Source organism: Apus apus, chromosome 2 (assembly GCF_020740795.1).
Source record: "Apus apus isolate bApuApu2 chromosome 2, bApuApu2.pri.cur, whole genome shotgun sequence".
NCBI classification, from domain to species: domain Eukaryota; kingdom Metazoa; phylum Chordata; class Aves; order Apodiformes; family Apodidae; genus Apus; species Apus apus.
The window spans coordinates 90387007-90407369 of record NC_067283.1 but is presented as its reverse complement, the minus strand read 5'-3'; the positions used below and the strand labels follow the sequence as shown (position 1 = coordinate 90407369).

At 38.7% G+C, this 20363-nt stretch overlaps 1 protein-coding gene across 2 annotated transcripts in view; it reads left to right on the top strand.

The window, feature by feature from the left end:
• Positions 1-20363, top strand: part of LPCAT1 (lysophosphatidylcholine acyltransferase 1) — a 63997-nt gene that overhangs the window by 36807 nt on the left and 6827 nt on the right. Inside the window, exons 10-14 of one of the 2 annotated variants that reach the window (XM_051609655.1) lie at positions 1107-1232; positions 11150-11303; positions 12085-12183; positions 15157-15295; positions 19071-19282. In XM_051609655.1, coding sequence (XP_051465615.1) covers positions 1107-1232; positions 11150-11303; positions 12085-12183; positions 15157-15295; positions 19071-19255 — 703 coding nt within the window. In that variant the 3' untranslated portion in view covers positions 19256-19282. The remainder of the gene's footprint in view (positions 1-1106; positions 1233-11149; positions 11304-12084; positions 12184-15156; positions 15296-19070; positions 19283-20363) is intronic. The other variant, XM_051609656.1, reaches the window with a different exon arrangement.

The window sequence follows — 20363 nt, the reverse complement described above, 5'->3', positions numbered from 1 at the left end:
TTTAATGAGTTATTGTTTCTTGCTTTGGCTGCCTCCTTATGGTTATGTTTTAACTTCTCTGTCTTCTCTGTTTTCCTTGAGAGAACATGCTTTTTTAAAAAAAGCCTTTTCCTTCTAATTACCACCTTTACTCAGTCGCGGAGTCATACTGGATTTTTTGTCCTTTCAGAACCTTTTTGGGAAATGTCTTGTGTTTTCTCCTCACTCCCTAATAAGGTGTGTCATCTTGTATCACAAATGAACACTTCACCATTTCAGTTTAGTTTTTAACTTATTTTTGACCAGCTTCCCCTTTTCTGTGTTGTTGCCCAGCTGATGAGAGGATGATATTCCATACTAATATATGTAAAATCAAGTGTAATGGAAACATGACAGATAAGTGAGTCATATGGAGTAGTGTTTGCTTTCTACATTGCGTTTTATGTTTGTATACTGAATTTTTAAAGGCCTCTTCCAAACCAAAGTGTCTTTCCCTCAACTTTGGCACAGGAAAAGTTAAAGTGTACTTAATTGTTTGGCATATAAAAACTTAGGAGTTTTTTCTTTCTACCTTTCTTAGGTCATACACTTAAAATAACTTATGTTTGCTTGGAGTTTAACTCTGCTTGCTTTTATACTTTATGCTCTAGGCAGTCTTTAGAGAGGAATGTTGTATAATTTGTGTAATTTAAATACTACCTGAAGGAAATGTAGTAGTTCTACTTAGGTGATTATTGATTTATTAATATGTTAGTTTAGTAATAATAGCAATACTTTAACATAATCATTAATAAATATGTAATTTTATTCTAGATTAATAATTTTTAAAACTTTGTTACTCACTTCTATTAAAATCTTAAGAAATTTGACTGTCTATACACTACCTAACTTTTCCCTTGTGTTCTTTTATATTTTCTTATACTAGTAAAGTCAAAATAGATGTTCTGCAATGGCTCAAATACCATATTTCATTCTTTGTATGACAGCTTTATTTTATGGGCTCTTCCTTGTGATTTTTCTGAATAAAGAGCAAATAGTTCCAGGTTTTTTTGCTATGTAAAACAAGTATGTTCCTGCTCAGGTTTTACAGATTATCTTGCTTACTGTGTTTCTTTGATTTACTCAAGGGCATTGGGAGTTTCAGTGACAGACTATACATTTGAAGACTGTCGGCTGGCTTTGTCTGAAGGACAACTTCGTCTGCCTTCAGACACGTGTCTTCTAGAGTTTGCAAAGCTTGTGAGAAGCCTTGGGTGAGCATATACAATACTTATATAACTATTTTCATATTGTTTTTGTATAAGAATATTACAGATATATATGGAATGTTGTCATATTGCAATCAGGGAATATAATGATATAATAATATATTAAATTAAACCAATGCTGTTCTCCACTTGCAGAGAGCACTTGTAGATCCTGATGAGTAGAGGTTAAAAAATTCATGTTTGCACAGTCTGACAAGTGAGCAGAGTGTCTAAAGTCTTCATTCCTGAACAAAACTAGAAAAAACCTCCTGAAGAGGGTCAGGAATATTGTGGGATTCCTAATACTTGATAAAATTAAGAGTCAGTTGCCGTTTCCTGTGACATCTATGAAGGGAGAACAGTGCTGCCGTAGCAGTCTTGTGACTGGATTAACTTTATAATAGTGAGGGCAAGAGGGTTCACACTTTTCCAAGAAATGGTTGATCTTCTGAGGAGGTTACTGCTAGATAAACTTTGCAACAAAATTGAGGCTTAGTATGTGCCATGTGGCTCCTCTCTTTACATAGTGTCAGTTCCCTTTGGCTTTGGTTTTCAGAAAAGTTTCAGCAGTCAAAAAATGCACATAAACCAAATAGCAGAAGTTGTTGCTGCTGTTCTCCAATTTTTCTGCTGTTTCTGCTCTCATCCTATTGAATCATAGAACCATAGAATAGAATCATTAAGGTTGGAAGGGACCTTAAATATCATCAAGTTCCAACCTCCCTGCCATGAGCAGGGAACCCTACCACTAGATCATAGAATCGTAGAATCCTAGGGGTTGGAAGGGACCTCAAAAGATCGTCTAGTCCAACCCCCCTGCCAGAGCAGGGTCATCTAGAGCACATCACACAGGAACGCATCCAGGTGGGTTTTGAATGTCTCCAGAGAAGGAGACTCCACAACCTCTCTGGGCAGCCTGTTCCAGTGCTCTGTCACTCTCACAGTAAAAAAAATTTTTCAAATATTCACCTTGAACCTCCTATGCTCCAATTTGATCCCATTACCCCTTGTCCTATCACTGGTCAACACTGAGAAAAGCCTAACTCCATCTCCCTGACACTCACCCCTTACATATTTGTAAACATTGATGAGGTCACCCCTCAGTCTCCTTTTCTCCAAGCTAAAGAGACCCAGCTCCCTCAGCCTTTCCTCATAAGGGAGATGATCCACTCCCTTAATCATCTTTGTGGCTCTGCGCTGGACTCTTTCCAGCAGTTCCCTGTCCTTCTGGAACTGAGGGGCCCAGAACTGGACACAATACTCCAGATGCAGCCTCACCAATGCACAATAGAGGGGGAGGAGAACCTCTCTTGACCGACTAACCACACCCTTTCTAATGCACCCCAGGATGCCATTGGCCTTCTTAGCCACAAGGGCACATTGCTGGCTCATGGTCATCCTCCTGTCTACCAGGACCCCCAGGTCCCTTTCACCTACACTGCTCTCCAGCAGGTCAGCCCCCAACCTGTACTGGTACATGGGGGTTTCTCTTCCCCAAATGCAAAACTCTACACTTGCCCTTGTTGAACTTCATCAGATTTCTCCCCACCCAACTCTCCAGCCTGTCCAAGTCCCTCTGAATGGCAGCACAGCCCTCCAGTGTGTCAGCCACTCCTCCCAGCTTGGTGTCATCAGCAAACTTGCTGAGAGTACATTCTATACCCTCATCCAGGTCGTTGATGAAGATATTGAACAACACCGGTCCCAGTACCGACCCCTGAGGGACTCCACTAGTCACACACCTCCAACCAGATTCCGCCCCATTGACTACAACTCTCTGCCTGCTTCCTTTCAACCAGTTCTTGATCCACCTCACTACCTGATCACCAAACCCATTCTTGATCAACTTATCTACAAGGATGCTGTGGGAGACGGTGTCAAATGCCATACTGAAATCAAGATAGACCACATCTACCGCTCTACCATCATCCATCCACCTAGTAATTTCCTCATAGAAGGCTATGAGGTTAGTCAAACATGATTTACCCTTAATAAAGCCATGCTGACTGCTCCTGATGACCCCTATGTCCTTGATATGCCTAGAGATAGCGACAAGAAAAGTTGTTCCATCACCTTTCCAGGGATGGAGGTGAGGCTGACCGGTCTATAGTTACCCGGGTCCTCCTTCTTGCCCTTCTTGTAGACTGGTGTGACATTTGCTATCCTCCAGTCCTCAGGCACCTCTCCTGTTACCTGTGACTTACCGAAGATGATGGAGAGTGGCCTAGCAATGACCTCCGCCAGCTCCCTCAGCACCCTTGGATGCATTTCATCTGGACCCATCGATTTATGGATGTCCAAGGTTTTTGCACAAAACCTTGTCCAACCTGGCCTTAAGAACCTCCAGAGATGGGGCATCAACAGCCTCCCTGGGCAACCCATTCCAGGTCCTCACCGCCCTTATAGTGAATATCTTCCTAACTTCTAACCTAAATCTCACCTCTCTCAGTTAAAAACCATTCCCCCTTGTCCTATCACTATCTTCTCTGATGAAAAGCCCCTCCGCAGCTTTCCTGTAGGCCCCCTTCAGGTGCTGGAAGCTGCTATAAGGTCTCCCTGGAGCCTTCTCTTCTCCAGGCTGAACAGCCCCAACTCCCTCAGCCTGTCTTCATAGCAGAGGTGCTCCAGCCCTTTGATCATCTTTGTGGCCCTTCTCTGGACCCTCTCCAACAGGTTTATATCTTTCTTGTGCTGAGGGCTTCAGAACTGTACACAGTACTCCAGGTGGGGTCTCACCAGAGCAGAGGGGCAGAATCACCTCCCTGGCCTTGCTGGCCACACTTCTTTTCATGCAGCCCAGGATGCAGTTGCTCTCTGGGCTCCAGCGCACACTGGTGGCTCATGTTGAGCTTCTCATCTACTACCACCCCCAAGTCCTTCTCCTCAGGACTACTCTCTAGCCATTATTCTTCCCCCAGCCTGTATTTGTGCCTGGGGTTGTGCTGACCGAGGTGCAGGACCTTCCACTTGGCCTTGTTGAATTTCATGGAGCTGGCATTGGCCCATCTCTCCAGCCTGTCAAGGTCTCACTGGTTGCCATTCCTTCCCTCTAGGATGTCAACCACACCACACAGCTTGGTATCATCAGCAGACTCACTGAGGATATACTCAATCTCGCTGTCCATGTCTCCAACAAAGATGTTAAATGGCACTGGTCCTAATACTGACCCCTGAGAGACACCATTTGTCACCTGCCTCCATTTGGATATTGAGCCATTGACCACAACTCTCTGGGTGTGGCCATCCAGCCAATCTCTTATCCACCAAGTGGTGCATCTGTCACATCCCTGCCTTGTCAGTTTGGAGACCAGAATGTCATGTGGGACAGTGTCAAACGTCTTGTACAAATCCAGGTAGATCATGTCAGTAGCTCTGCCACCATCCACCATCTTTGTAGCCTTGTTGTAGAAGGCCACCAGACTGGCCAGGCATAACTTGCCCTTAGTGAAGCCATGTTGTCTGTCACCAATCACCTTTTTATTTTCCATGTGTCTTAGCCAACTTCCCAGTGCTTCATGACCTTGCCAGGCACAGAGGTGAGACTGACCAGCCTGTAGTTCCCTGGGTCTTCCTTTTTCCCCTTTTTAAAAATAGGGGCTGTGTTCCCTTTTTTCCAATCAGTGGGAACCTCACCAGGCTGGCATGACCTCTCGAATATGATGGACAGAGGCTTAGCAGTTGCATTTCCCCACTCCCTCAGGACCCGAGGGTGAATCCCATCAGGTCCCATAGATTTATGTACCTTCAGGTTCTTTAGGTGGTCTCAGACCTGCTCTACACCTACAGTGGCGGGTAATGAATTCTTCCAGTCCCTGCTTTCATCTTCTGTGGCCTTTGTGTTGAGGTTGGAGCACTTGCCAGAGAAGACTGAAGCAAAGAAGTCATTGAGGACCTCACCCTTCTCAATATCCTGTGTTGAACAAACTAAATTTACAGTCTCATCCTATTAACTGCTTTAATATACAAAAACCCTTCTTCATTTTTTTGTTTCCTCACATGAAATTAGAGCATAGTGTCATGTTTCCATTCTGTACTGTATTTTGTAAGGAATATAGGACAGCATACATTATGCATTCAGCTGACAAACTTACGTTAATTAATTGGGGGTCTCCATCTGAAAAGACTTCCAGTAGGATGAGAAAAAATTCTAAGGGGAAATAAAGATTCTTGCTTTGTTTCAAAGGCTCTGAATTTGCAGTACAAAGAAAAAAAAAAAAAAAGGAAACAAAACAAGCAAAATAACCCCTCAACCTGAAAAACCACCCACGTATCTTATTATGCAGTTGATAATCCCAGGATTTAGTTTAATCCTCTTGTTAAATTGTCTGACTCCTGTCTGATCAATTTAAAACTGTTCTTGCAAATTATGCTTTTCTGGATTTTTGTTTTGGACTCTGAAACGATTGTGTGCATTTGTGAGGAAGCTTCCCCACAACCCAAAAGATCTCGGTCTGATTTGAGCAATTGTACGTTGGTAAAATATTATCCTGCCTTGATTTGGATATGTGCCAGTAAGAAGGCTATTACAATGTTATTTTTCTGACACAATTGGATAAAGATCGTAATACGGACTTCCTCTTTAATGCATGTTTGGCAATGTAGTCATTTCACTGTTGATTCAAAGGTTTTGAGGCCAGGGAGGCATTAAGATCATCCAGTCACATCCCTGAGTAAACAGAACAGTAAATTTTATCCTATGGATTTTTCATCAAGTCTTAATACTTGGCTTTGAGCAATAACATACCTTCAGGGTTACATCCAGTTTTAAATACATGGGTTTTATGTAGTAAGGCAAATCCAAGCTTGTTTGGTTTAGATTCTTTGAAATCAAATTTTGTCTCAGTTTGTTACATTGCAGTTATTTCTGTTCATGTTCTGTATCTACAGGATTCAGTAACGTTGTATTTAAAACTTTAGACTGTGCCCTGCTGGCACAGAATCCAGAAGCCATGCAACCACAGCAGCAAGTTCTTATGCTTCATCTAAGGAAGAGCTTGGGCTCTGTTAGTGCAGTTATACAGGTCACAGCTGGCTGAAGCTCAGCAGCCTTGGCTGAAACGCAGCAGTTCCTAGTGAACTCTGTGGTAGAATGACTGCTCTATCAATGAGATCAATTGATCATAGTTTCATCTGCTCAAATTGTGCATTCATTAGTCCTCAGGCAGTTATGCTTCTATTGAGCCTGATAATCTCTGTCTGACCAATGAGCTGATTACTAAGCTACGTGCAACCTTTATTGTAGCTTTCATACATTGTAAATCCTCTGCTTCATTTGATTATTCATTCCACAATTAATTACCCCACTGTTTAAAGAGATTCTCTGCTTGTACTTTAACTGGATCTATTACTATGTTCAATACCTCTTTGAATATCTCTGCCTTCAGAAAGTATTAATATAGTATAATTAAGTCATCTCTATATTTCTGATGTACCTTTTATGAGCTGCTTTAGGTTAGTTGTCTGCAAGGAGATCCTTAAGTTAAGATTTTAATTTATTTTTTCCTATTGTCTCAAACTTCTGTCTTTTCTAATTCCTGCATTCACTTTGTCCATGAGCTGGAAGGACTTTCTAGCCTTAATTGTTGTTCCCCTTTCTTATGGAACCATGGCTTTTACATCATCAGTAGCTCCTTATCAGTATCTCCTTAGAGAATTCCCAGTTTTCAGTCAAAAGACTTTCTAAGTCTTCCTAGTTATGATTATTCTTGGTTTTAATTTTTTTTTTTCCTGAAAATTAGAGATATCTCTCCTCTCTTCAAAAAACAAAACAGAAAAACCCACACAAAATATAGTACGTATTGCAATCCAAAGTAGAAATTTGTTTGTTGTTTGTTCTTTGTGTTTTTTTATTGACTATGTTCTGCTTGCTGTTGGATGAGACTTAACATTATAAGCCTTAGTGTAACCTGAAATGTTGCTGAAGTAATTCTAGGGGCTGATGAGGCCTTTTGCATCTTTTTTTTTTTGGGGGGGAAAGACAAAATAAATTGATAGCTTCATCAAACTTCTAGACAGATTAAGGATCATCTGTTTGTTTATCCTGTGCTTGATTTTTTTTTTTTTTTCTGCCCCCTTATTGATCTCTTTTCTCTTGCTTTCTGTCTACCCTTCAATTTATTAACATCCAGGACTTTGCCACTGTTTTATTTACTTAATTGCTTCCTGGTTATTTTTTCTCAAACCTTTCACTTCTGAAACCCAGGTTTAGCAAGGTAACAAAGGTGGATGTGTCTCACATCCTTCTATTGTAGTCACTGTTTTTCACTTCCTGAATTTTCATATTAATTTAAAGTTTTTTTGGCAAATAGTATTTAAAATTTAAGATCTTTCTTTCTTTTTTTTTTGAGGTTATGCAGCACTGATACTTTTACAAGATGACACATTTTCCTTTTCACTATGGTAGTTGTCTTCCACTTTGTGCATTGAAAATCAATATGTATAGAAAGTATAGCAAGAACATAATATGGTATAATGGTGAATGTGCATTTAATTATTGGTATATGTGTGGCACAAGATCTTTTGGTTTGGCAGGTTCTTGATCTGGTGTGTACATGTAGTACACATAAGGTTCTTCATATTTTTCACTGAAGATAATATGGCTTTGGTGATTATGTCCACTTTTAAAAGGTATGTCTTGCACTAAGTCAACCTTTTCAGGTCAGTTTTCAGAAAAATACAGTATTTTTGCCTTCTAGATTTCTTGGCTTTCTCAGTAGGATTACACTTACACAATAATTTTTATCTTTAACAATGGGCAGCAATTTATTTTGTAATTCTTTTTGGATCCCTAACTACCTTTTTTTATTTCCTGAGCCTTAGTATTATTGGTGTCTTGTATCCACGTGAAGGGTACTAGTGATGTCTGCCCTGGAAGAATGTTCTACAGCCTTAGCAAGCATGCAAGGTTTACCTCATTACACACTCCTTGGCCCTGGTGAAATTCAACATTAGTAAACCTACTTGTGTTGAATCAATTCTTCTTTCTCTTAAAAGCCATGGTATTTTGGTAAGAATGAATCAGTTCCATTTTGACCACTACTCTACAATATTCTGACATCCAGTTGGCCATGAGGATCATACGAGGCCATACCCCTATAAGCTCATCAGATCTTGAAGGAGGAGATAATTGCCTCATAGGCCTTGTGCCTGTCTATTCTTGCTCAACAGCCTTTACCATCCATATTACAATTCAAACTTCTGTTGTCTATGAGTGCCTGAAACAGTGGTCCAGACTGTAGGTAGATCTTTGCATCCCCAAAGTAATAACTCCTCACAGCTAACGGTGTCATGATTTCAGTGTATTCAGAGATCATTTATAGCAAGAAGAGACCTCTGGAGGATGTTGTCCATCTGTATTTGTGATAGAAGCAATACTGTCCATTAGAGGAGGTGATCACAGATCAAGCTGAACAAAGCAAATACCAACCATGATAGACCCTGCCTCATGGATCAACTCAGGGTGTGCCAGCATATCGGGAAAGTCAGTTTTGCAGCTGTTTAGTACCCTTCCTCCATTACGACAAGTTGTGTGGAAGTGCATCAGCAGGCATAAAACTGATTGTATTGTGCTTCTCTGCATTAGGGCATGTTTCTCTCAGTTTGCAGTTCACAGTAATCCAGCTGTTGTTATGCAGCTTCCAGTTCTGTGAGACACTACAAGTTTTTTGGCAGGTTCCCAGCATGCAAGAAAGGAGTTTTGTTTTCAGATAGTCAAATACAGCTAAAACTAGCTCTAAGACATCTCAATTGCTAAAAATAGTGATAATTATGCTGAAAATATCCTACATTCGGGGGTCTGGATTTCCTTGTGAAGTCTGCTGTGAAAGATTTATTTTTTTAAAATGTTCAGAGTTGTTCGTCTTGAAAAATGGTGAGTAGTATTCAAGACTTGTGAGATACCCTCTTTACCAGTCAATTAAATCCAGAAAGCTAAAAAGTTTGAAGGCAAAATATTGCACAGCAAGTAGCCTGGCTTTCCACAGATCTTACAGACATCTTGTGGTTTGGATTTTGTAAGCACAGAAAGAGATGTGAGCCAGTCTCAAAAGAAGTATGCTGATCAGTGAGGAAAACTTACTGCTTCAGCTTGAGTATGACTGGTAAAGAGGAGATCTCATAAGTCTTGAATACTACTCTCTAAACAAGTACTCAGTTCTAGAAAGTGAATTTTGTGTCAATTCATTGCAAATCAAGTCTTTCTGATTTAGAGGCAGATGTTAGACTGCATATTCTGTGTCAGTGGTGACTTGTCTCAAGGGAGTATTCAAATGCCAGCTGTCCTTCATCCTACTGTTAAAATCCATTTTGGCTGCTACAGTGGGGATGTATTACCTGTGGACACTTGTTACATGTAATCCTACATGTGAGAGACTGAGTTCTCTGTGCATCTCAAGTTCTCCATGGATTCCTTTGTCATTGTTCCTGCTACTTTTCCACTTGATCATGGAAAATTAATGTTTCCCGTGAGTGTTTCCCTGCTATTTTTGTGCTGTCTGGGACGAAAACTTATGATAGGTGCTTTAAAGCCAGGACAGAGGATGTATAAATGTTCTGTAGGGACAGTGGGTCTCTGGAAGTCTTCTTGCATGTTCAGGTCTTACAATTCAGGAATATAGGGCTTGGTGTTGTTCAGTTAGCACATCTTTTGTAAGTCAGTTTAGGTAATGGCAGCAGCATAGTAGTTGTGTTATTATGTAGAAGTAGTGATTTTTTTAGGAAGGGTCATTTCAGCCAGCAAACAAGGTCTGGAACTGACTTATTAGACATTCATCCTATCAGAAATGCTCTTATCTTTGTTCAGAAGCTCCTCAGAATGCTGATAATAAGTATTTTATTCATTCTTGTCACTGAGAGGAAGCTGCTGAGGAGTCCCAGCTGTAGTATGGGAACAATTCTGGTGTAAGCTTGTGAGTTCTGTAAATAAGTGCTTTTCCCTGTCTGCAGCAACAAACAGCAAAACAGAAAACTGCAGAAGAATATTGTAGAAGACTTTAATGGCTTCTTTTGCCTTCAAACTGGAATGTCTGGGTGCTCACGTTGCTCTAAATCAGTTCAGAGGAAATCTGCTGATCAAGATTTGGTTGATGTTGTATTAGGGAGGGAATTTTCCTTTTCCTCACATACCTGCAGCACCATTTATTATATTCATAGTTAGACTTATTTTCACAAAGTGAAAACAGGAAGCTTGACTTAGCAAAAAACCCCCAAATAAACAAAATAAATTAAAAACAAACAAACAAACAAAAAAAGCCAGGCATGCAGTAGATACCTGCATAAATATAAAGCTGTTCATTCAACAGTCAGAATCTGGTTTGCAATTGGAAGGACTGATGGCATTTCCATATCTGTATTAACTGCTATAACTTTGGGTCACCTTGTGATGGTGTCCAACTTTACAATGAGTGTGAAGCTGAGGAGTGACAAACAGGATTAATGGTATAATCTCTATTATGTAATTCCTGAATTCTTTTAGGCAAGATGCATCAGGCCTCTCCAGTTCAGTAACATTTGTAAATGTGGCATCTCAATTCGTTTATGCTACTGTCCTAAAATGTGGCCATATTCAGGTGACCTAAATCCCACCTAGTTCTCCATGGCTAATATCTCTTATTAGCTGGATCTAGACTGTGTTTCTTGTTCATATTGAACTGCTTACACATACAGCTTATAATCAAGGTAAAGGACACAAGTTTAAGACCAGGGTTCCTAAGCCTTTGCAGTAATTTCTAATACAGTTCAAGAACTAATGGGAACCTGAAAATTAAAGGAGTACATTATTTTATAATAAAGATGCTCAGTAATTCTGATTCCAGATTTTGTTATGTTTTAGACTATTATCATCCATTGCTTCATTTGGTATATTGAAACTTGTATTGTTAAAACTGGATTTATTTTTAAATATGCAAAACTAATATGCTCCTTAGGCTGAAGCCAGAAACACTTGAGGATGATCTTGATAAATATACTACAAGTGCCATGAAAATGAAAAAAGAAAAAATTGATCTTAAAGAATTTTCAGCATACTTGGAATTTCCAGTTTCTCACACATTAGAAAGTATGTTTGCACTTTTTGATGAGGTAAGAAACAACATCATGTTAAAAAATTGTACTACTTATGGTATACTCCCCCTTGGCCAAATTCTGTTGCATCCAATTGAATCCACTAGGGTCTGATTTGGGCCAGTGCTAATTGCTTTTGAGCACATAAGCACAATATTTGCCTACTGCATTTCCCTTTCAGCAAGGTAAGAGCACCTATCATCTAAATAAAGTGTTCATTCAAGTAGAAGTTAAAAGGAGTATCAGTTGGACAAAACTGGTTTTCTTTCTAGATACAAAATATGAAGAGAAAGAATGATAGGTGTGGGCTAAACTTCTGCTGCAACTTGTTGCAACTGAGTGCAATGTCTATTAGCTGATATTTCACTTACCTTGTAAATAAATTACTTGTTCTTTTAGAATGCCTGAAACCTAAAGGACCTAGGAACTTGGCAAATGAGCCAGTTTTTCATTCCTCTATCAATCAGTCCTGTATTCTGGGCTTAAATTAGTCTACCTTGCCCTCTGGTGCTCTGATTTTAATTTCAGTAATTCAGATGGTTTAATGTAAAGATTCTAAATAAGCAAGTTAAGGGTAACAGCAGCAGCACTGTCTTCGAATACTCTTTGAATTATGATTTTTTTGACTGAGACTCTGAAAAGGGCTGCAGAATTTCGATGACCCAGGTCCTTGCCCTGAATTAATTCCATTTCAATGAGACTTTTTTTGCAGTGGCTAATGATCTTTCAGCAACTCTTAGTTATTTATGAAAGTTCTCAGACAAATTGCAGTATTTTGAGGTGAGGTTTTCCTTCACAGAACGAAGATGGCATAATTGACATTCGGGAATTTGTCATTGCACTGTCAGTTGTTTGTAAGCCATCCAAAACCCTGGAAACACTTCAGTTGGCATTTCAGGTAAGCAACACTTTCCTCTAAACCAAAGGTTAATGAATCATGCTTACTACTATTATAATGCTTTGAACAAATCTTATGTTTCAAGTTGTTAGAACAGAGATTAATCTTTTTGCCCCCTTTTTAATTCTTGATAAGATTCTCTTCCCTCTTGGTCTTACCATGTTTCTGTGTTGGTCCTGCAGTCTCTGCCCACACTTTATGCTTCCCAGAAGTGGTCCTGATATTGTTCTAGCCTCAGTGGCTAGCTGTGGCATCAACATAAATGGGTAATGCAGACTTTTTGGGAAAGTGACAGCAGTGATACTTAATGTTTACCATTTCGATGGGTTTGTCTGACACCTTGATTTATTACTTTTAAATTAATTTATTTAATAATTGATACTTCGACATGCAAACTCTGCTGCATCCTACAGTCTTTTTCCTTTGCCTCGAACTGGCACTTCAGTGTTACTCAAACTGAAGGATGCTGACTCTTGATTCTGTTATCACTGGTGAATGCATGGAGTTGAGAACATTTGTTTGCATGGTACTACATGGCAGCCTTATTTTTCTGAGTAGTTGTTTCCAGGATCTTCAGCATACCTGTATTCTCTTAACTGTTTTGCTAAAGACATGAGGCTCCTGTAAATGTTTAGTGTACACATCTGTAATTCTTACCATTTGGCCAGTATCAAAGACATTTAACAAAGGAGGAAGGAACAAAAATATTTATTTCCTACAAATACTGGGGGAAATCTGCCTCTGATAGCTGCTGTTACTTACTGGTACTCCTGAGGAAAAAGCAGAAAGGACTCTGCCCTTACTTATGCCATTTGATCTATATAATGAAGTAGACACACAGTCAGATGCTGTTCAGCAAGCTCTGTGTCATCGTACTAGAATGAACAAGCTTAAAGTAAACTTGAAGGGGGATTTGGGGCAGTATTTCAGTGAAGTGTAGCTGTCGTGATGCATAATGTGCTTTTACCATTTTAGAGGAAGAAAAGCTCAGGTTAGGTAATTTTTTTTTTTGCCAACATCTAACTAAACTAGTACAACTATTTCTTAGAAAAATTCTGTTCACTCTCTGCTCTGTTCTTCAACTCATAATACATAATTTTGATTTTCCTGATTAACTGCAAAATATAAGGTTAACTACAGAACTTCAAAAAAGTTCTGTGTGTATATGAAGAAGGAGAAGCACTCAGCAAGAGGAAGCAGGTATGGCTCATTTTATCCTGCTAGTAGTTATGGTTGGAAGGGTTAAAAAAGTCTTGAGCTGAGGAAATTTTGCTCACAGTGTTCCAGAAAAAAGAGAACTTTGTTTTTAAATCCTTTCTTCCTCCTCCCTTTCCTGGGTTCATGTACAGTAAGATATTCATACAGCTTACTGGGATTCACTGAAGGATCTGATCTAGCCACTTAATGAATGTGTGACTGTGGAACAGTTGCTGTCCTCTGCCATGTGCTGTTTTTTTGCAAAGTACCTTGTAATTTTTTTTCAGGGATCAAGTGCAACATTTCATGTAGCTGAACAAGCTTTCAAAGTGGAAGGGTTTAGTGTATGATGCAAGAATATAAAAAGTAGGATTTAATGAGCCACCAAAGTTCTAAAGCAGTGGGCAATCACAAGAGAAGGGGGAATTATGGAAATTAAGTCTTAACAGTAGCACTCCAGTCTAAATACTACCTGTCCTAATTGCTTCCTAAACAAAAGGGTGTTGTAAAGCTTGCCAAGATGGTGCTTGTGAACCCTACCAGGCATCACCTTTTGATTGCTTGATCTGTGAGAATATAGCAGGTTTTATTAAACAAGTGTCTTCGTCCTTGCCTCTACTCCTAATGACACAGTGTGCAAGTTAGGTTCTAGGGAGGAGAAGGCAAGGTCCCTGATTTGGGCATGAATCTTGTCTTCTACGGTACTTCAAATTTTTTTTTATTCCACTGACCTCTTTTATTCCATTGAGGTGTGCTGTCTCATGGCAGCAACTTCTGCTCTTCTGAAAAATACATCCTTTTGCCTGCTTTGTTCAATCTCATCAGTTCCCACCTTCTCAATGATGTAGAGGAGCTAAAATGAAGTTTCAAAAATAGCATTTTTTACATGATTCAATATTTGCAGTGTTGTCACGCTTGAAAATGAGACAAGGACATTTCAGAAGCTTTTCTGTGTCAATTTCCATTGTACAGGCAAATTGAGTTGTTTTAGAAAGCTTAATGAAGTCTTATTTGTTACAGATGTTTTTGAATACTTGGATCCTTTTTGCAGGGAAAAATATTGTACCTGTACAAAGATAGAATTAAGCTATGAATAATTATTTTTAGTTGTTAGTCTCCTAGTCAGTAGTAAATCTAACTCTTTCTGTGAGGAAACTCTTAGCTTCTGGACTTAACAATATGCAAATTATTGTTTTTTATAATTTTGAATAAGTATTTGTAGAAAATTATAGGTCTGTCACATAATAAGGCAGAATTCTCCCGATCATTACAACACCATTTAAATGTAGGCATTTTATGCAAACTGACTGTCAAATCAATTGGATGTTGGTCATAAGAATCTTGAGTTTTTCTCGTGACCAAATAGAAATGGTGTCTGCTTTAGCCTGACCTCTGCTGATTCCACAGGCTTTCTTGGAGTTTGGACATTTAGCTCTATGGACTGAAAGTTATTCTCAGTTATGTATCTGCAAAACATGTTAGTGTTAAACAGTCTTGTCTCTGTATATCACTGAAATGCCAGTGGTTAGGCATGTGAACCAGATTGTTTTTTCTGAAGATAGCAAGATTTACTTTCTAAGTGTACACAGGTGAGCTAATAATTAATGCTGTCTTTTATCCAGACTAATGAAAAATCCCTAGTAGATCACATCAGTCTGACTGTGACTAGAATTTCCAATAACAAATTTTAATTTTGTATAGCTTCTTAATGTGATGTTGTTTAAGGAGTTAGCATTCAGCTTTTGCAATTATTTATCTTGCTGTCTTGATTCACAGCTGTACCAGTCAGAAAAAGGAACTGTAACAGAACAGGATTTAGCTAATATACTGAAGACTGCCATGGGTGTGTCACAGATTAATGTTACGCATCTCTTTAGAGCTGTAGATGAAGAAGAAAAAGGAGAGATCACATATGGTAAGCATTTTAAGTAGGTCTGAACTGTTACAAATGTCAGAGTTGCTGAACTCATGTTGCTATACAAGCTGTTATATTTTTATTAAACTTTACCTTTTAAAGTTAATTGTTGACTTTAGCAATGATAAAAGCACTGCAGACAAAGTAAATTTACATTTTTTAAAAAACATTGGAAGATTTTCACCTTTAATAACAAGCGTCAGGTTTACATGTTTTCAGAGGTTTTTCCCTTCTACATTAGGTCAGGGAATACCTAGACTAGCTCTTTCAGCATATTCTGTCCTGGGACATCCATGTATGCAAATATGTATTTTTAAGAAAGCTGTCTTAGCTCTTGACCCTCTTGAGGGTCGTGCAGGGAGGCAGAAATAAGGGGTATTAACCAGGCTGCTCAATATATAGTCTGTAATGCAGGTGATATGGAGGCAAGAAAAGTTGCATTTGAAAAATTGTGTGAGCTGGGTGAACAGATTATGCTGGGAATCAAAGTACTTCTGTGTTACTTCAAATTCTTCATCTTTTATGCAGTGAAGTCCTAAATTTAGTTGTATCATTTAAATATGAACTGAGTTCTTGATAGCCAGCTTATTACATATCCGCAGTAGAAGTGCTTGTGATGTGCCCTGTTCTAGTAAAACCACTAGAATAATCAGTAATACTCAGGATAATCAGTATGTGTTCAGTTTGTATAGATCTTACAAATAAGACATCAGTGTTAGTAAATCACAATTTCTACACTGGTGATTCCTGTGTTTCAGTGATACAATGTATATATACATTTTCAATATATACAATTTCATATATGGGGGTGTGTGTGCATGTATATATATATATTTTATATATATATATATATATATTTAAAAACTCCAATACGATGTTACTGGAATAAGTGCCATGGCCACTGCCCTCCCGTTTTATCCTGAGTTCTATGTCTTGCCTCCTTGATTCCCTCTGTACTACTCCTTTGCTTTCTGTACCTGTCATTTGTCACATTCCCAGCATTTCTGTGTCCATCCTACGCTATTGTCTTTTTCCTGCCTGTCTCTGTTGCTCCTTGTCTCCCAATTCATTTGCGTGGTGACTCAACTCTTACCCCCACCCTTTCCACCCTGTCACCAGCGTCAAAAATACCAGCATAGAATATTAAGCTGGTAAGCCTTGAAGAACTCTAATTTTGGTAGACATCATTGTTTGACAATAGCTAAATTTGAAATTTAGTGCAAGTGAACTCAGATCAGGTCATGTGAGTTCTCATGTGAGAATTAATATCTTAATATCCGTCTTTAATAGTACTAAGTTGCATTTAAATCTGCACTTTTCCCCTATGTGGTCAGGGTATGTTTGCAGCGCAAGAAAATCTGGACAGCTGGGACAAGTGGCCACTGAAATTATTAGCTCTCATTTTCACTGTTTCTTGTAGTTGAGAGTAGTCTTTTGTGAGGCTACACAAAGTAGGATGGTGTTTACATAATTTCTTTGAAACTTTGCTTGGATCTTTTTTTCTGAGAGAAGTGCTCATTTTATCATGTAAACTTTGCACTGAAATTTTAATCTATCTGAAAGCTTAATCCTAAGAAATGCATTGTGGTAGAGAATTGGAAATTAAAATAAACTTTTGGTATTGTATTTGTCTTGTAAGTTTTTGCCATAAATATTCGATCTCTTGCCTTCATGAGAATATGTGCAACTTTCCACATGCTCAATTTGCTGCACTTAAATGCTGAGAAAGCAGAGGTGGAAAACTTGCAGACTACACCTTTTCTGAAGACATTGTTCAGACAAGTTCTGAGAAATGAAATGTATCTGGTGGAAGAGTACTGACATTACTTAGCATAAACACAGCAGAGGGGTCTGCTCACAAGCTTCTTTCTAGGGTTTTGGAATATGAAGAAGGAATATTAAGTCTTACTTGTAAGAACTAAAAATAAAATATCCAAAGTATTAAATCTAAATTGCTGCACATACAGCACAGTCTGTGAAGCCAGACTTCTCACCCCAAAGGAAAAGTTCAGGTTGAAAGTAAGCAGAATAACCAATAGCAAAATTAAGATTGTGTAACTTGATAATCTTGGATCTAAACTGTCAGGAGTCTGGATTTTTGTTGCATGTTTGAGACTACACTAGTTGCCAAAGATCTGTGTTTCAGTTTTCTGAAAGTGTCCTATTGGCTTAACTGTTTAGACGCATCTTGCTTCCAAAGCTCACCCCTTTACTGTAATCTAGAGAGAGGCAAGATTTCTTAGTCTTAAAACACAATTCTGGAGAATTGTAGGTGGTATCACAAATTCTAGTAAACTCACTCCACCTGCTCTTGATAGACAAATGATGACTGTGAAAGCATTCTGAAGACTGCCTTGCTTGCTGGTAACAAGAAGAAAGGGGGGATTGGCAGTATTACGAATATCCCTATGGATAAAAGTTCAGAGAAGAAAGAATTACTTGTTCATCAAAATGTTGTATCCTTACCTGTGTTAACCGCAGGATTATCCCGTTAAGTTCCTCTACTCTAAAGTAATTATGTAGCTGAGGAGGAACAAAACCTGGAGGAGATGGATGAACACAGAGCTTCCATCAAGAGCATCAAGTAGTAGGAGAGTATTGCAAAGGCAGGAGAAAAACCTCTTGAAGTTATTCTAGTACATACGCATACTTAATAAAAGAACTTTTTGAATTCTTCCCTTCTCTTTGTCTCTTTCCTCTTAGCAGGGGTAAGAAGCAAAATTACTTCATTCCCGAGTAAGTTACTATAGTGATCTTTTCCTCCAGTCTAATGCCCTTTGCAGTGTTGAGGAAAACATCTCACCTCAAAACAGAGCAAGGTGGCAGAGGGGGAAAACTGTGGTAGTTCCCTCCTTCCACACCAGCCCAGTTGTGCCAGGAGAAACTGAGCTTTACTCCTCTGAAAGGCTACTTCAGCTGTCACCTGTGCTGCTCTCCAGGGAACTTGCAGCATTACCTGATCATGAGCTATTCTGGGATAACACAGTGAACTTGAGTGTCAGCTTACATTGTAAGAATAGCTTCTAAGAACTTGGATCGTGTACAGTGTCTTGTGTTCATGTCACATCTGAACAGTCACATGAACAAACTGTGACAAGGCTTCAATGTCTGATTTTTAATGCAAAAGTTTGTTACTTAATATCAAGAATGTCCTGCTCCCTCAAGAACCAATCATGCTCTTTTTATTGTCTTATTAGTATCCAATATTTAAAATCAGTTTTTTTGTAATGCGTTACAAATTAATTATCTCCTCACAAGATTATTCTCTAAAATATCAGGACTTTTGAAATGCTGAAATCTCAAAAGTAGAAGGCAATAATGACAGCTGCTGTTAGGTTGAAGAGAATTATGAATGCAAAGCATTAATGACATGTTTGCAAAAGACTTCCCAGATTTTAAGCAATGGCTACCCTTGCTGTTGGAGGGCTTCTGCCCTCTGCCCAGTGAACAGGGCGGGATATGGTAGGTCAAGGCATGTGGTGCTCCTCCTGCATTTTAGTGCAAAGCTGAGCCTGTTTACCACTTTACCGTGCAAGCTGAGCTCTCATTTGAAGTGGTTTAAGGAGGGCTTAGAAAACTAACTCCTTGCAGCATCTCAGGTCTAGGGATGTGCTAAACTCCTGCTGAGAAGCTAAAACAAGCTATAGGGATAGCATCATGTTAATGGCTGCTATTTTTCTTAGAAGTGGTCGTGTGATTGTATGTGTAAGCATTCAAATTTAGCATCCTTCTGTTTCAAAGAGCTGATTCTGTGTATCAACAATTTTTTTTTTAGATGACTTCTACAGATTTGCTGAATTTCACCCATTCTTTGCAGAAGGCTATATCTTTGTTGATGAGATGGGAGCTGAGAGTGACTTTCAGACTTCATCTCTTTCTGCTCCTAATGGTATCTGTACTGACTTCAGTCCTGTAAACGCTGGAGATAAAAACAAGCCCCTGCAGAAGAAAGTGAATTAACACTACAACCGTTACCCTCCTCTCCTGGTGAGAGGATTGTCTTTTCTTGGAATTTTCATAAATCACTCCAACTATACAGCAATTACCAGTTTTGTGTGTGAAAGTTCTTTTACCTTAATACCTTTCTTTGAATCATATGTGCTATATTTAATGACACGTTTCAGGTTACTTTGATGAGGAAGGTGATTTTATTTTTTTTCAAAAAGGTCTTTGAAAGGCAAAAATGTGAATGTGCTTCATTAATAATGTTCATATTTAAAAGGAAGCAACACACTTATTTATATTCCATTGGCTAGTTTCATGTGCAAAGTGTCGCACAAACTGTGCATGTATAAAGAAACTGTAGCTACTATGGTGTTAAGTGCACTTTGGTGATTAATGTTTTCCCTAGTTATGGGGATGTTTATTTGGGGCCAAACTTTGCTGTCCATGTTTGCATAGTCAGTCTTGATTCAGTGGGATTATTCTCTTGAGAAAGGCAAGCATGTTTTGGCCCTTTTTTTGTTTGTTTCAGTGAAGGGATTGGAAACAACTCAAAAACTTGCTGAGGATTTCTTTTTATTGTTGAATACAACATTGTTTCTCTTGCAGTCTATTCCATGGTAGAATGAAAAGGAAAGGCTCCTTATCCCTCATCCCAACACTTTTCTACTGTAATCTTCCAGATGCAATTAAACATGAATTTTTTTCAAACTGACATGCCACATGCTGTTTGCACGTACGTGACAAAACTGTTTGTGCTTTTCTCTTAAAATCAATTCAGATAATGTCCACCCAACGTTTAAATGGGAGACATTGACACAATTTTATTTAATCTAGATTTATCAGGAAACAGATTTTTTTGTATCAAGCCTGTCTACCACTTGGCATGGAACACACTATGAAAACTTTGTGGTATCAGCACAACTTTGAAAGGGTTGCAGTTACTTCAGAGGTCAAGCCATCAACAAGTTGCAGAACATCCTCAAAAAATGCTAGTAAAATCTCTGTAGCAACATTACATAAGCTGCATACAATGTATATGAAGCTTAAAATAGTTTAGAACTGTTAAAAAAAAAAAAGACAACAAAAAAAAAACCACAAACAAACAAAAAAAACCAAACCCAAG